Genomic DNA, 17,201 nt, shown 5'->3' with positions numbered 1-17,201 from the left:
TACATGGCTTCTTAACATGGTAACAGCAATAGGTAGGTGTTTTGACTTCTGCAAAATTATTTTTCATTCAGCAGGTCTTTGTGTTCTCAAGGTTATTTGGGATCGCAGTAGTAGACTACAACATACCATGTTGGTCCTGTTTTTCAGCCAAGCAACTGATTCGCCATTTACTGAAGACTGACCCAACAGAGAGGATGACAGTTTCTCAATTTATGAATCACCCTTGGATTAATGTGAGTTTCATATCTCTTTTTACAAGGGAGCAAGACGAATTCTTACATGCAGAATTACATGTAGCTCTACATACCACAGCAAGAGAAGGATGATGATTACTGTTAATAACTTAATTAACCTACTGTGCCTCCCACAGAGGGTCATCTGCCTGTAGAACCGCAGTTCTTGGTGTTACCAGAGGACACACAGAGACACCCGCAATAGTGTCCTTGGAAGCAAAAGCTAAATGTATCTAGATACTCTGTGAGCAGGCAGTCCTGTTGACTCTGCAGCATATGCATGTGTTACTCTCTTTAAAAATATAAAAATAAACTGTATGTACTTACTTCATCGATGCAGGATTTAGAGAGAGCTATTATTAGTCATCTCAGGCACCATTGTGCATAGCTGTGTTAGTGTGAAGAGAGTCCTATGCTTAGTGGGAATTCTTATCCTTGGCAGAGTTTGGAAATGTGTGTGGGAGGAGCAAGGGTCTCGGCTTACTGCCCTGCAAGAGATTGGCAGATAGGGTGGTACACAGAGCTATTAATGGTCCCAGTTCAGGTTTCATTCTATGACTTGGTTGAATTTACTTTTCCTTAAAAAATACTTCTTGGGGAAAAAGACAAAAAGACTCTAATAATACAGTATTAATTATTTCAAACAAGAGACAAAAATCCCAGGAGTTATCCGGCTGTTTCAGGATATCATCTCTGCTCTGTAGGTGTCACTTAAAATAATAGATTATACTTCTCACATTTGTGCCTAAAAGGGCACCAGTCTTGTTCTTGCTGCCCAAAAAAATCATCAGCCAGGAACAGAATCACTTGTGCTGTAGAATGCCCTGTTCTCTCATAGTGCTTTGTCTGTGCTGATCCTCAGAGGAAGGGGCAGAAACAGAGGCATGACTAATAGTCAGCATTTTTATAATGCCTGTTTGAAGATCTGAAAGCCCTTACAATCATACAGAAATATAGCTGTATACCGTCCTGATGTCTTCATTTAGAGTTGTGAAAGCTGAGGAGTTAAGGTAAAGACTCTATAGAACTGGAACAGAACCTAGACAATGTTTCTAAGTCTTTTTTAACCAAATAAAAATGTAATCACTCTTCAGAATAAATACCTTCAGCTTTAAGTGTTTGAAGACCCAGGAAGGAGGTGTTCCAGAAGTCAGCAGGCGATGAATTTCACAGAATGAGTGCCTAATAGCTAAGGAAGCTACCACCTACAGCGACACATGTTACTTGAAATATGCATATAACCAATTAATAAGGAGGAGATTAGAGACAAGGTCTATAGACTCTGCTGCACCAAAGAGCCGTGCTAGAATACCTTTCCTGGAAGAATGTTCTAGGAGCTGCAGATTGGCATTTTTTTCTGCTGAACCTATTGTTCCCATGAGGCAGAGGGAGGGAGAGGGAAAGACCAACATAGTGAATGTCTCTGTTCTTCCTTTTTTTTTCCTAAATCCCTAAGTAGGAACACGTATGGGGAGATGCCTCACAGAAGCAGTGGAGGAGGGTGTTTGTCTCTCTTCTTTTTTTTTCTTTTTTTTTTTTTCTTTTTTTTTAATCACGTGGACGGCAGAAGTATTGTTGTGGATGATGCAAAAATTGTCAGTTTAGCTGGATCACATAATCCACTAGTTAGCTTGTGGGTAAGATTTATTTAAGAAGAAGTAGCTCACAGCAGATAGGAAGGCAACTTCAACACCTGCTCAGGGACACCACTAAAGCCAGCCTGCTGGTTTTCCACTTCCCTCCTCCTAGCTGTACTTGATAAAACTATACCCTGGCCAGCTAGGGTCCTTTTCCAGCAGATGCAGAGATGCAGGAGTCATGATTTCTGCTTCCACTTCTGTAACTACTGCAGTGGTGCTGTTAGCTTGGTGGAGAATAAGCACTGCTACAATGTAATGCTTATTTTACAAGGACATATACAGGGATCTCCTTAGACTTTGTTGACATGCAGCAGCCTCTGGTGTAGAATGCAACAGCAGTAGACAGCAAGTTTGAGTAGAAAGCATAAGGGAGATAGAATACGAATTTATAGTTTGGGTTATGGACTGGCAAGAAATACTGTGATTCTTGCTGAATTTAGCTAGGGAACTGTGCTTTCGTGCTTTAGAAATTGTACCTTATTCTAATTTAAAGTATCTACTGATCTTTCATGGCAGATGAGCATAGATCTCAATTTTATGTGGAAGAACATCTTAAGCGATTCACTGTCTTCTGAACTGTGCCTTACTCTGAATAATAGTATAATTTCCTCTTTGGGGCACACTTGCGATCTGATAAACTGGTAATCTCGGTTAATGTATATGTACAAGAAAATGTGTCCTACGACAAATCCTACAAGATAAAGGTCAAATGAACCACTTTCAAACATTGACTAATGAATAGGGAAATGGCAGTTAAAATCTAAAATGTACATAAAAATGTATCCAGCACAGTGTTATTGATTGGACTGGAAGGGAGCAGAGTGAAACAAACTCGGCACTGATTTCTCTCTCCTTGTTCTTCAAAGATACTGTCATGTGTGGACAGTCCTTTTCTACCTCACACGTGAATTAGCTTGTACAGTGAGTGAAAGCATGAATAATGAAGGCTGCTGAAGGATATTAGATAAACTTTTATGCCCTCCATAGACATAGAAGAGCAAGCAGTCACTTCCCAAACATGATTTTGCAGAACACTTCTTTTGGTATTTTTCACTTTTCTCAGAGATCAATGGCAGTGCCACCAACTCCTCTTCATACTGCACGGGTCCTGCAAGAGGATAAAGACCACTGGGATGAAGTTAAAGTGAGTTAATCATAGTTTAGATTTCTTGAAGTCAATTCTGATAAGAGATTAGATGGGCTAGCTTCTCTGCGTGTGCTTATTTCCTTGGAGATTATGGCTATTTTGAATACAGCCGTATTAAACAAGGGAAGCATAAACAGTCCTGGTTAGAACAGTAGTGTATATGATGACTGTTTAAAAAAGAATGCTATTTGAGCTTCATCCGACAGTCTTACATCTGTGCGAAATATCAACAAAGATTATGTTTATGATGAAAGTTATTAATGATGCTGCCTGCTGAGCCACTGTATGTAACCACAGAGGAGAAGGGACAGTGCTGAGGGAGCTTGAAATTCATTGAAGTGAAGAATATAATGAAAATGTAGGGGGATGGGGTGGAAGGGTTGAGCTGCATTCTGGTTTTCTACTCTGTTCTTGTATTGTAAAACAACGTTAAATAACCTTAGCCTTGTCTTGTGACATTTGGCAAGGGGAGATAAAAACGTATCTGTCTTTCCCTTAATCTAACCAGGTGCCTCACCTACTGTTTGTACTGATGACAGTTGAATGCTTCCTGCAAAGAGAAACTATAGGGCAGACTAAAAGTTGTTTGCAAGCTTTAACTCTTTCCTGCTGGCCTTTATCAGGTTGGCATGCTTTTACAATTAATTCTGAATTTTTTGCACTTACAATGCTTGGTATTTTGATAATTGCAACATTCCTGTAGTGTATTTTACTGATTACTGATTTTATTTAAATTACTGATGTATAGTCTCAGCTGTTGAACTATATAATGGTAAAATTTCATAGGACCTAGGCAACATTTGCCTCCCAAGTCAAAGAGATCAAACAGATAGTTTCACTTAGCATTCTTCATTTCCATGTTTCTGAGAACTTCTTATCCTTGTGCTTTTTATAGGTCCAGAGGTATTCCCCTGGGCCACCGGCATTCCCATAATATTTAATTGGTTTTCCTTTCCTGAACTAAATGCATAGACATTCATTTACTTGAGCAGATTTTTGCTCAAGTCCTTATTAAAAAGTTTAAAATTTGCCCACACTTAAAAATTAATTCAAACTAAGGAAGCATGTGAATTTGAAGCACATACTTTTAAACAATTTTGTGTGGATTCTTTATTTTAGTTCCTGCTAATCTAGTTTGGTAGCAGAGCAAGGAAAGCAGCAGTCTGCTGTAAGAAGCCCAGGCTCAGTAGCTGGTAAAGGCCCAGAGCCAGCCAGTAAGAAGTGCTGGGCATAGGGACAGAGTGGAATTTAGGCCAGCAGAGTGTGGTCCTGCATGCTCACATATGAAACACTGTGTGAATAGTTCCTCCTGAAAGAGTCCATGAGTAGAACGAAGCCTTTAGTCATAGTCCAGTGCAGCAGAAAGGGCTCAGCTATTTCTGGCCATAGTGTAACAGAGGGTTCCTTTTTGTACATTCATCTCCTGGCAGTAGTGTGGGGTGGTTGTGCACTCTCTGCCTCGGGGTTTTCAATAAATGGCTTCCTTGGTTTCAGGAGGAGATGACCAGCGCTTTGGCTACCATGAGGGTGGACTATGATCAGGTGAAAATCAAAGACTTGAAAACGTCCAACAACCGCCTCCTGAACAAACGCCGTAAGAAGCAGAAGCAGGCAGGCACCTCTTCTGCAGCCCCAGGGTGCAATAACCAATGAGAAGAGAAGCCGAGGACCTGTGGGTGGAGGGTAAAAATTGAAAGGAACACTTTAAAATCAACATGATTGACTCGGTCCGTACCACCAAGGCAATAAGACCGTGAAGAAGCTATCCTGCAAAAAGGGAGCAGTGTGAAAGATTACATTTTTATAACTTGGATCAGGGCTTTGCTTTTAAAGGCTGGTGTATATGACATGATTCTGCTGTATATTGCTAGGGAAGGTACAGGAATACCAGAAATGTTACGGGTTTTTGTTTTGGCTTTAAGTGTATCGGACAAGAGGAGAGAACAGGAGGCAGTCGCAGCATACTAATGCACTGAGGCTTTAACAGCCATCTAGAAGAGTAACTTCTGCTACCGTTTTAAACTTGGGAATAGAAAAAATGCCAAGTGTTCTGCTAGGAGTGTTTTAGTAGTTCAAACATGAGTAGTGAGTGAGGAGAAAAATGTCACCGCTCTTTATACAGGTTGCACATGTGTAGTTCTATTGTGGATGCATCTGGACGGCATTTCATGTTAGAATTGGTAATAGTCAGTATTTCCAAACTTACCTCCTATAGTTACAGAATATCACCTAAATAGTAAACAGTTATTCCTGTTACAGGAAATCCATCCATACATTTCCATTTTCATAAAGTCTTCATGTAGTCTCATGTGAAGATTTGAGTTTGCCATGGATTCTCATTTGATAACATATAAGTTTTCTAAACTGTAACCATTATGTGGTGTCTATGCCACTGTTGGATCCCTCTCTTGTAATGTTTTTAATTTAAATGGTACTTTATGTGATGAGTTTTAATAAGGATTTAATTAGTTGGAAGTATCCTAAAGAGAATATTGCTGTTCCTCTTGGATCCACAACTTCTAGGGCGTGCAACTGGACATGCAATTGTAAACAAGAGATTGCTCTAGAAGAGAGACTTCTGAAATTCGGGAAGAAGTGGCAAATGCGTGTTCTCTGAATGGACCTTGGTGTCTGCCAGCATCCCTTCTGGTAATTCTCTCCAGATCCTGTGCCTAAGATGTGCCAATAATAGCAAATTTTGGGGTGCTGGGGTTGGTTTGTTTCCTGGGGTCAGGGAGGGGGGAGGATGCTACTTTATTTGCAGTGTTTTGTCAGTGTTTCTGGATCCGAAGATTTTTCACCACCTAAGGGAGATTACCTAGAAGTGTACCCACCCATTGTTTTTTTCCTATTCTAATTCTTGTTTTATGGGATCCTAGCCTTGGTTTGCTAATTTGTTTTACTTTGTGATCAAAATATTTCCTCTCGCTGCATGTTGGGTTTTAGTTTTAGTTGAGGTGAAGCAAATATTTGTGAAAGTACTATCAGAGTCTAGGATGAAAATGATGTGCTTCCAGTGATGCAGGCAAAAACTACTTTATGGTAGGCACACAGAGAACTGGTGTGTTAATAGGCTGAGAAGAATGTTAAAAGACAAAAAGGAAAACAAGGCTCCAGAGAGGATCTTAATCGTCAAATCTGACTGCCACATAGATCTTGTAACCTCCAGCAAAGATCACCTCAAGGCTTTGGACCTTGCCTGGGGAGCCCTATTCCCATCTTCAAAGTGCTGGATGAGACCTCCATTCTTTGTGAACTGGTCCGAGGGTTTTATAAACTGATTTTAATAAATTGTGTTACAACATTGCTTCCTCCTGTCATCCCTGGTTTTTGTTGAGATGTTGCAGAGTTTGTATTGCTTTGTGAGGTACGTTTGTGTTGAAGGTGATGGGAAAAGGGAGAAGTGTTCAATGATGTCCACATTCAAAGGCTACCCAACTTTGAGCGTTTTTTAAGATTACAAGGGTTTGTTTTTAAATATCAATCTCTGCAAAGTTTTATTTTTAAATTATTTCATGTTTATCTAGGTAGCTGTATAATTATAACGTCTTGTATATATTTTATCATATTACTCTGATGAATTATGCAAATATTATTCACTACCTGTAAATGATAATACAACGAATGAAGAGTTGTGACGTGTTCAGGGTGCAACAGCTGGGATTAGAGCCAGATCCAAGTTTCTGTCCCTTTATCCAAAGTTTTTGAGGGAGCTGTGTACATCACCCCTACCTTCCCGTTTCTGTGCCCCATCAGGGTGACACCTGCTCCCACTATCCCAGTTAATAGGGCAACCTGTGTATAATGTGGCGATGTCCTGGCTGCCTTGGGTAGAGCGGTATTGAAACACTTGCAACGCACGTTTTTGCTTCTGTCCCGCCCAAAGTTTGAGCAGGAGTTCTCAGTTTCCAGCTGGCGCCTTCTTGCTTGCCAGTTCAGTTTGGAGCTTGAAGACACGTATCTGTTCCTGAGTAGTTTTCCACGGGGAATCCTAAAGCACATCTGGACCTGATTCCTTCCTGTGCGGTTCCAGTCTTTACCGCACTGCAGTTCAGAAGCTGGCGTGATGGCACTTGGGCACGGCACTTTCAGCTTCCAGTCCCTGTATAGTCGGACAATACCGTCTCGTTAAAATTGGGCTAATAATTCTTGCATTCTACCCTGCAGTGACAACGTCCAGGAATGCTGTAAAGCCCGGTGGGAACCTGAGGAGGGCCTCAAAATGGCAGACGCGGAAGTGTATGCAAGTATTGTACAGCAGCGCTTGTGCTTATTTTACAGAAGAAAGGAGGCAACTCCTTGGGAGCCGGGAGGCCGCTGACGCGCGGGGTGCCCGAGCTCCGCTCTGGTTTTAACCCTGCCCGAGTCAGCCGGAGCTGTGAGGGGCTGCCGGCGACCAGGCCCGGAGGCCGTGCTTGTTGCCGCCCCCGACGGTGGGGGGGTGGGGGGGCGCAGCCGCTGCCCCCGCAGCGCTGAGGGCGGGCGGAGCCGCGCGGCGCCCCCCGCCCCGGCTCCGCGGCGCCACCTGCTGGCCGCGGGGCTTTCTGTCCCCGCAGCTCCCGCGGTGCCGGGAGCGGGCGGCAGCTTAAAGCTAAAAGCTCAGGGGTCTCGGGGCCCGTGCCCCCCTTAGCGTTCGTGCCAAAGCCTGCGGGGAGCGCTGCCTGCTGCTAGGACGTGCGCTGTGCCCTGCAGGAGCCTGTGACGAGGTTCGGGTGCACGCCTGGCAGAGGAGGTCTCCTTCTGGCTGCTGGCTCTGCTGGAAGAAGGGCCCGCCTTCTAGCTGCATTCCCGCACGTTATAAAGCACTCTGGTGTGCTGGTGGTGGCATTTGGGTCTTGCCTCTTCCCCCAGCCATATAGTATAATAGTCTCTTTAGAACCCGCTGCTTAGGATCCAAATTTATAGCCTGTTTTTAGAAAGGATAGGCTATTAGAGAACTGATTATGCATTTGCATATTCATCAGCCATATAGAGGAGGTAAAGAGCAGGGAAGGGAAAGAAGAAATGAATGGTCAATAGAGAAGGCTTCGAGGAGAACACAGATTAAAAGGACTATTTATTTTTTTTACAGCAGAAGCTAAAAGAGGGCTGTGCCCAATTCCCCACCCCCATTCCTTTTCATAGCAATTGCTTATGGGCCGCTGCCTCCCCTTGTATTTCTCTGCACCATACTCCCCATACACATGTATTCTCGGTCGCTCACTGGCAAGTGCGCTTTCTGATTCACACGCAAGTGTGTACGCAAGCACAGGTAAAATTCCCTCCCTCCCTTTCCCGTTTCGTGCACTACGCGCTTCCTTACCTCTGACCACACGTGCCGTATGATGAACCTTTTTTTGACACACTACAATTAAAAACTAACATTAACGGTAAGCTCTTGGCCTACTTCTGTGTTTTTCTATTTGTCAAAACCCAGCATGCGGTCCTGGGATTGCTTTTCTCTCTTAACACTTCACTGCCTAGAGTCTAGTTACGTAACTGCTTCTGACTTGTCTGACATGAGGGATAATGAGAATGCTACATACTCAGTTTGATCTAATTTCCCGTCCTCTTTTCAATTCAGACTTTATTTGGCCCATGTTTAGACAAAGGTGCTTTTGAGAAAAAGGAAGATTTAGTGAGGAGGAGAGAACTGAAGCTTTTAATTACTTGCATATAGTCATGAGTACATGTACTGTTTGAAACCTCTGTTAAAGGTAGGGAAGAGAGCTTAATCTATGTCCAGCTGCTCTGATATATTTGCATGCGTAGCTTAAGGGTGAAGCCAGCCATGGGAGCCAGCTCAGCTGTACTTAATGGGAGGAAGACTTGCCCTTGAGGACGCACCCGCATGCCCTGGCTCATTCACCAGTGCCCTTTCACACTCACTAGCAAACCACAGGGACAAAGGGAGTGATGGCGAGCAGGGAACGAATTTGTATGTGGGAGAGCTCCTTTCTTCCAAGAGTGCATGTTTTGGAGGGGCTTTTGTGGAAATACCGGAATTCTCTTTTTCCTGGGTTCCAGTATTTCTCCTCTTCACCTGGCTGTTCTCAGTAGTGGAGCTGGTGTAGCTGTGAATAAACATAGTTAATTCTTTTTTAGAGAGCCTAAAGAGGATGAAGACAAGGAAGAAAACTTAGAAGGCAGAGAATACATAGTCAAAACCTCAAAGAAAAAAAAAAAATTTTTTAAATTCTTGCAAGCTAACAAGCAGGTTTACTTCAGGTACATACTTAAACACATCTCCCATCTGGAAAATTGCGGTTAGAGCAATCCTAGGTTATAGCATTTGCTGAAGAATTGTTTCCCTGAAATCTTTGCACTGGGTAAGAAAATGCTTTTTGAGTATTAAAAGTACAGCTTTAAAATAGGATTTATATATATATATTTTTTTTTTTTTTTTTTTAGTCTGTGTGGTTAGAAGAATTAAATGGGGCGAAGGGAGTAGAAATGGGGGATGATATGTCACATTGAAGAATAAGATAAGAAATGTCTGCTGTTGTATTCTACTCCAACTTATTTTTTTACTGCAGGTGCTCCCTCTGTACAGATATAACAGGAGAGATTCAACTTTTTATTAGTATTTTTTACTGCTGGAGGAGAATGATGTTGCTGCACTCTAGGGAAATGTGGAAGATAACCCTGTGACTGTAAATGAACACCTGTATTGGTAAATCTGTAAATGATGCCTAGCATTAACTTTATTTCCAAATTTCCTGCCTCATGAATCTACCAGGGGCCAAGATCTCATAGGTCTGCTCTAACTGCATAAAGGCACAGAGGCATCCTTGTCAGTAGGTTTCCTCATACTACTTGAAAGTGCAAAAAGAAGCACTTGCTGAAATGTACTGTAGTGTTTTTAGCTTCCAGGAGCCAAAAGAGAAAAAATGCAGCTTTCAAATAGCTGGAGGTGACATGAAGGGCCAGGCTATCTTTTGTCTGAGGAGGGGTGGTACTTGAAGATAGTATACAGGTATCTTGACCTTGCTTCAGTTCAGCTTCCAGATCTGATAATAAACATAGAATCATAGAATCGTTTAGGTTGGAAAAGACCTTTAAGATCATCCAGTCCAACCATTAACCTACACTACCAAGTCCACACTAAACCAATCAAGGGTAGACTAGACTAAACCGTGTCCCGAAGTGCCACATCTACCTGTTTTTTGAACACCTCCAGGGACGGTGACTCCACCACCTCTCTGGGCAGCCTGTTCCAATGCTTGACTACCCTTTCCATGACAAAATTTGTCCTAATATCCAACCTAAACCTCCCCTGACACAGTTTGAGGCCATTTCCTCTTGTCCTATCACTAACTACATGGGAGAAGACACCAACACCCACCTCACTACAACCTCCTTTCAGGTAGTTGTAGAGAGCGTCAAGGTCTCCCCTCAGCCTCTTCTTCTCTAAGCTAAACATGTTTCAGCTGTGTGGGGCTGCAGGCCCAAATTACAAGTCTCTGCTGCTTTGACAGCATGCTGAGTTTTTTCCACTGTTAGCTACTGAAATGTACTTATTTAGTCCATGGTTGCAAACCATTTAGTATTCTTGGTCCTGGGTCTGCACGGAAGCTGAATAATTCAAAAAAAGAGGAGTTACATAGTTTTCTTCCATGTTAAGCTTCTAAATTTATTTCTGTTGAATTTTACTGCATTCAAGTTAATTACCAGTATTGCTAGTGTAACAACTGTTTACTTTCTTTACTGGTTAACCATGAGCATAAGTGCTTCTTTTTGGGGGGTGTGTCTTTTTGTCTTTTTTTGTCTTAGGAGTTTTATTCCAGTTTTGAAATTAAATGGCATGGTTACTTTGCCTAATACTGTTCTCCCAAATCTTCCAGGCTAACCCATTTGGGAAACATGGAAGATGTTCTCAAGAGATATCTTATTGCTTAGCTACTGAAACACCTGCTAAAGCTGAGCTCTTTAAAAAAACTGAAAATTATTTAAATGTGAAAAAGAGTGGGTTGATCTGGAAAAGAAACTTCTCAAAAGCCTAAAATTAGAGTGGAATGTGTTAGAAGAGAAATACTGGTGGGGGAGGAGGACTAAGGTTTTTTAAAATAAAAATGCTACCACTTGAGTAATGATCAAGGAAATTCTGGTTAGGATATTAGCTGCTGCTCCAACCCAGAGCAGTTCCTGAATTCAGAAATAATTATGTTTCCCTAAAGATAGATATGCAATACAGACTCCATTTTTTTTTTCTGAGGTAGTCTAAAGCAAGGCTCAGCTTGATGTTTATAAATGAGACTTTTGAGTAAATGCTGTTAGTATACCAAATAAATGGCCCTTTTTTTAGAGTAACCAATAACTGAACAAATACACTTTGCAGATTAAGTTCTGCTCTCCCAAAGTTGCCTAGGTGAGCTCCCTTTCTGCTTGCAGAAACCTTGTCAAGGTGAAGTTAACTTTCTTTTTTGCTTTCAGAGATTTTGCATTTCTATCTTGCAGTTCATCACTGTGTGTTTGACACTTGTCTTGAGTAAAAATCTAATTTGTTGTCTCAAAGCTGACCTTCCATGATGCAGTGGTTTTTCTTTTTTGGCTCAATTACAGTTGTACCACCTCTTCTCTTATATCTGAACTTCTTTTAGTGCTGTAAAGTATTGGGAACATTTTCAAGGGATCCCACTGCCTGGCAGGAAACAAGAAACTACATTGTATGTAAACACTAAGGAGGAAAGATCCAAGCACTGGGTAATAGTAGGAAAGATATCCCTCTGAGGGTAATAGAAGATCTCTACAAAGAAATGAACCCAACTAGAACTTAATACTTTTTCTTACTGTTTGAGAATGAGTTGTGGGTATATTCTCCAATATTTATGTGTGCCTCCTTTAGAGATAACTGAAAGGATGCTGGTCTCCCTTCAGAGTCAGAGAAATCCCCTGTGTGATGGCGTGGCGAGCAGCTCTGCCATGCTTGCCTCACTGAGTCTTCTCCCAGAGGCTGATGCACTTCCTCCATCATCATTGCTCATACCCAAGGTGCGGTGGTGAATGGGGGGGTGTAAGTAGAGCCATCGGCCCTTTCAACTCCTGCACAGGATGTTTTAACCTTTGCTGTTTCTCAGCTTTGTTCAGAAGAAACATGTTTAAATTTCTTAGGAAATTGTTACTTTAAAATCCCATTTCCCATGGAAGTTTAGCTTTTTTCCAGTCAGCTCTGTAAAGCACTGTGCTAGTGTCCTGGGTCATAGAACTGTTATTCCAAAATCTCTCGGTGCTGGTTGTACATTATCTCACTGAGAAGTAGCCACTTAGAGCAGAAATACTTTTATTTCCTCCTCCTGGCTTTTAAGTCTTTGTGTGGAATACTTAGCTACAAAGAGTAAAATGAGGTGGACTAGTTATCTTCCTTTTAATACTTTGATTTTCTTCTCCTTAATTTTGTTAGATTGATGTATTTTACACTTTTTGGAAGTCATGAGTACTTCCTTTAGAGAGACTTGACTGCAGTATTTCAGTTTCTTCTCTAAACAAAAAAAAATCCTATTGAAGCTTTTTGCTATAGGATATTTAAAATCTGAGGAGTAGGAAGGAATTGAATTTCCTGATTTAAAGTGACTCAGCTAGGTCTGCCTACTTGTTTCGTAATAGATTCTCTGCACCCAACTCAAACCTTGGCTGGCACTCGGTAGAGCTATCAGATGTTTTCTCGATTAATTTGTTGTTCCTGCACAAAGTCAGTTTCTAAGCTGTTCTTCGAGGATCCTGGAACAACTATCTAGTAAGCAATCATTAGCTCCAAAAGTACACGACTGTGTCATAAGGCATCTGGTGCTATCACTTGAACTTTCCGTCATCTCAAGTTACAACAATTATGTGCCTGGCTAACAGGAACTCAGTAATAATAAGCGATTACTTTAGTTTGTTAATATTGTTTGCTTTCATAGCATGTCTACAGTCATTCACACACACAGACACACATGCATCAAGCCTTCTTCCCATAACTTCGGTCTAATATAAAGGGTTGCTTCGTTTCTATATGAAACCTAAATGGTGGTGGTATTCTCTACTAAGCAAATTAATTTTAAAGCATTTCTTTTAAGCCTGAAACTTTTCTTTGTGGGATTCCTGAGACTGAGTATTTCCCTTTGGAGTAGATTTTGTTCCCAACTTCAGAAAATTATTTCCAGTGAAAATTTAAAAAGAAAGTTCATATTTGTTAAAAAGAAAGTTGATATTTGTGTGCTATGTATGATTGCATATGTAGAAGTAATAGTGTGGAAGAATCTAATTAGTCCTATCCAGGCAACTGAAAACCTTGAGCTTGCTTGATTAGAATTAACTACTGCATACATGAAAGGAGAAATGTAATTCAAATTTCTATTAATCAGAAATATCATTCTGCCAAAGTGATTTTTTTTTTTAAAAAAAAGACATACTAGTCTTCTGTTTGTATGATGATGATTTCTATGTCAACAGTGACTTTGCATGCTTACATCTTTGAAGTTATAGATCCTGAAGTTCAGTACGCAAGAAAGTATTTCAAGTGTTGTGGTCCAAATGCTTTCAATTCAGAAGTACGAATCAAATAAGTATTTACATATGTAGAGAGATATACTCTGGCACGAAGCCTCAAAAAATTTAGTCTCAGCTTTTGTTGTCAAGTTCACTTATTTTCCCTCCTACAGCATCATTAAAGTAAGGTTCTCACTGCCAGTAAATGTGGTGTGGTTTCATGTCTCTCTCATCTCCTTCACATCTGCCACTGGACGTTGCTTAGTCCGAAGACGAGAAGGAGAGAAACGGTGGGGAAGAGCTCTAGCTGGAATTGCCTGTGTTACTCTACACACACAGATGAGGCATGGCAGGTCAGCTAAAGGGACATGGAGTTAGTTGTCTGTCTGTACTTATTGCTCAGTATCTGTACCCCAGCTCTGTAGGAAACTTCAGTTTTGTGGGAAGCTGCCTGGCAGATCATGTCCTATCACCCTCTCCCTGAGATCGGACCCAGTCCTAGTAGGCGTGTGTCAGAGGTTAGAAGGTATTAGCACAGAATGAGAACCTGTCCTGTCATATGAGCGGTGAGCAGGGGTGAGCAGTATGTCTGCTCTGAGGGTGGACCTCTCATGCTCATGGCACCTGGATGCAAGACCATCGTCCTCCAGCCAGGGTTACTAGCAGCCCTCCCCACGTATGGTCTACTGCACTATGTGGCAGAGGAGGGGGAAAATAGACTGTCTGTGATGGAGTGGTGGTTAGCACTTGGGTGACCACTTTTAACTCATACTCTTGGGCTTTTTTTTCTGTTTTTCCTAATACAATTGGATTTATAAGAAGAAAACTATGTTCTGTTGAAAGAGCCTTACAGAGAGTTAGGGAAAGGCTATTTTATTTGCAAATGCTAGCTTTGTGTTGATTTGTGTGTCACAAGCTATCAAGGAGCCTGGTAAAATACTAACTCTTGATCTGAAATGCTGCCAGCCACAAAGATGTCAGTATGTTTGTTGGGCAGGGCTCAGAGCAGGTGTGGAGGCTGCCTGCCTGTCTTTGTAAGTCCTGAGAAGTCCAGGTGACACAAGTCAATGTGTTGTGGCAATGTCTTAGACCAGTGATGTCCAGTCTTTCTGTCCAGCCCGGACAGCATGGACAACACATTCTCATCTACAAGGACACAGGGAAGTACACAGCAGTTTCTACAAGTGTTTGAACATACATTAACCAGGCACCTCTGTGTGACAATTGGCAGGGACAAAACCTCATATGTGACCAGTTGCCACAAAAGTGGAAATACACCACTCGCATGATGGGGACATGTACAAGCTGCTGTCCCATTATACAATGGGAGCAGGAAAAGAAATCATCAGGGAACGGCTGAATGTTGGATTTCATGTTCTGTTGGACTGTACGTTTAGCTCAGGGGTTGAACGTCAGCCCTCCTTGATACAGAAATTAATAGATTCTCTTTGAAAGCAGATCAGAGAAGAGTGTGTTCAACTATGTGCCGAAGTGCAGAAATATAAATGTTCTACTAAATTCCAAAATCTGAGCGTACGTAACAACAAAGGGGAAAGAGTGTATAAAGTGCACACGCAGAGCTAGCGTCATGCCTTATTTTGAAAATAATCCATAGTAATCTGAATGTTATTTAGAATGTGGGCATTAAATACGTGTTCTATGAAGAAAGTGTGCAATATTCCTATCCTTGAAAGTTGAAAGGGACTTATTAAACACCATACAGTGTTTAAAATAATAGTCCTAAGATTTAACTCTGTATATGCTTTTGAGGGAGGCAAGAAAAAGTTGATTCTGTGAATCCAAAAGGAACTGGGATGAAGCATGGGCTGCACCGAGCATCAGTTCATCTGTTTCTGTCTCTGCAGCTGTAGGACGGCAAGGGAGAGTAAAACCCAGGCTTCCATGATGGCAGAAGTTAGACCTTGAATTCCTGTAATTCCTGCATTGGAGGGCAAGACTGAGGCTACAGTAATTTGTTTCTCATTTAGCCCTTCATCTTCTATCTTTATTCATGTCGCTAGAGATAGGATCACTCTGACAGCTCTAAAGGAGGGAGCAGGACATTTCAGACAGTTGCCTGCCATATTTGTGATAAATGAAGAGCCCTATCCATGCGCACAGAGCGAACTGCAGAACTCAGAGCACATGCTAAGTCCCAGCACAGTGCATATAAGAGATCTGACCTTGTGCTGCTGGAGACGGGGTTCTGTGTCTGGCATCACAGCCCTTTCATGTTTCTCACACCTTCTTTTTAATCATTTTTTAATAGGAAAGGTGTGGTCATGTAAAAGCCCCCTGTGCTCTTTGTTTTCACTTGCATGTATGTTCCCTTCCACTGTTTTCCTGGACTTTCTATCACATTCACACTGTCATTGGGAGTGAACATTCAGAGATCATCCTCTGACCACGTAGTGTAATCACTGGCAGACCCGGGCAGCAGCTATTGACAAAGAGGAGATAATGTCCCTTTGAATGTCCCCAATTAGGATAATTCTGTTTTTTAGCTGTTCATTCATTAGCAGAGAAGTAAAGAGTGCAGACAGAAGGTTGTGAAGCAGGGTGTTTATTCACTTGTTTTCTAGCCTTCTCTGCGGATTAATGAAATGACTCATAGACAGTAATAACACGCTTGGAGGAGAAAAAAAAAAAGTAATAACTGGAGGTGGGACATGTGAGGCCAAATCTTTCCATCAGGACACTCATATCCTACCATACCGACATATATGATTTGACTCTTTTTGTTAAATGCAAAGAATGGGTCGGTTGTAAAGATAGCCAAAACCCCCAGGGCAAAAGAATCAAATGGGCATCTAGTAAGTGCAGGCTGGTTTAGATATGTGTGAAAGAAAAGGATTGCTGGTGAGAATGTAAGATTATGCAATTTCTTGTAAATGACTGTGCAAAATTACTTTTAAGTATTTTCCTACCTTCTCTTCTCTGCCTTTTTGACAAAGAGGATGAATGTTGTGCCTCACGTAGGTGAGTAATACCTGTTACATCTCTGCCTTTGTATGCTGCCAAACATATTTTCTGTGCTTTTTCTAAAATGCTCAAACCCTTACCAGTCTTACGAAATGGCGAAATTAGAATAGTGAGACTATTCTGATTTCAAAGATACTCAAGGACTTACTGACCTTTGAGAATCTGGAACTGAAAGACTTGGAAAGGTTACATGAATTGTGGGCAGAGGAGGAACCTGAACACAAAACTAGGTATCACAGATGCGCTTTCAGTGCCGGACCACCTCAGTCCTCTCTACTATAACCTCTCAAGGAACACTCAGACCCATCTTTGTGAAGATTATGTATCTGCTTTTGAATTGTTTACTAATAAAAAAATCTATGAAGTTTCCATATTAAAAGCTACATGAGTGATAAAGCACAGGTATGTTTTAGCTTAACAGCAGGATTCTTTAACAAGATTCAACAAACTGAAAGCAGGACAAGAGAGGGATAATAACTGTGGAAATCCTGAGAAGGATTAATTATAGCGTATACTACCAGGCAACTCTAATGTTGAAACAAATAAACTGAGATGCACCTATGTGATACTTTGACGTACAGAAAATACTGCTCAGCATTTGTATTAGATTCTGAATTAATAATTTCTAACTGTGTTATCTAAGGGAAAAAGTATGTATATAAAGACCTCTCTGAATATGGCTGTTTCTCCATGGGAGTACATACCACATGGAAACCTAAACCCCTCAGCCAGCTCCTACTCTTAAAACTGTTT

General features: G+C 41.5%; 1 protein-coding gene across 2 annotated transcripts in view; it reads left to right on the top strand.

The window, feature by feature from the left end:
- The window catches only part of MAPKAPK3 (MAPK activated protein kinase 3), a 49,035-nt gene extending 44,287 nt beyond the window's left edge, over positions 1 to 4,748 (top strand). The window contains exons 8-11 of one of the 2 annotated variants that reach the window (XM_075713977.1): positions 148 to 233; positions 2,937 to 3,017; positions 3,529 to 3,643; positions 4,515 to 4,558. In XM_075713977.1, the coding sequence (XP_075570092.1) occupies positions 148 to 233; positions 2,937 to 3,017; positions 3,529 to 3,643; positions 4,515 to 4,558 (326 nt within the window). Of the gene's footprint in view, positions 1 to 147; positions 234 to 2,936; positions 3,018 to 3,528; positions 3,644 to 4,514 lie in introns of both variants that reach the window. The other variant, XM_075713976.1, reaches the window with a different exon arrangement.
- Positions 4,749 to 17,201: the final 12,453 nt, after the last annotated feature.

The sequence above is a fragment of the Pelecanus crispus genome, chromosome 7 (genome assembly GCF_030463565.1).
Source record: "Pelecanus crispus isolate bPelCri1 chromosome 7, bPelCri1.pri, whole genome shotgun sequence".
NCBI lineage: Eukaryota > Metazoa > Chordata > Aves > Pelecaniformes > Pelecanidae > Pelecanus > Pelecanus crispus.
Note: the sequence above shows the minus strand (reverse complement) of the source record. Positions and strands in the feature narration are given on the sequence as shown.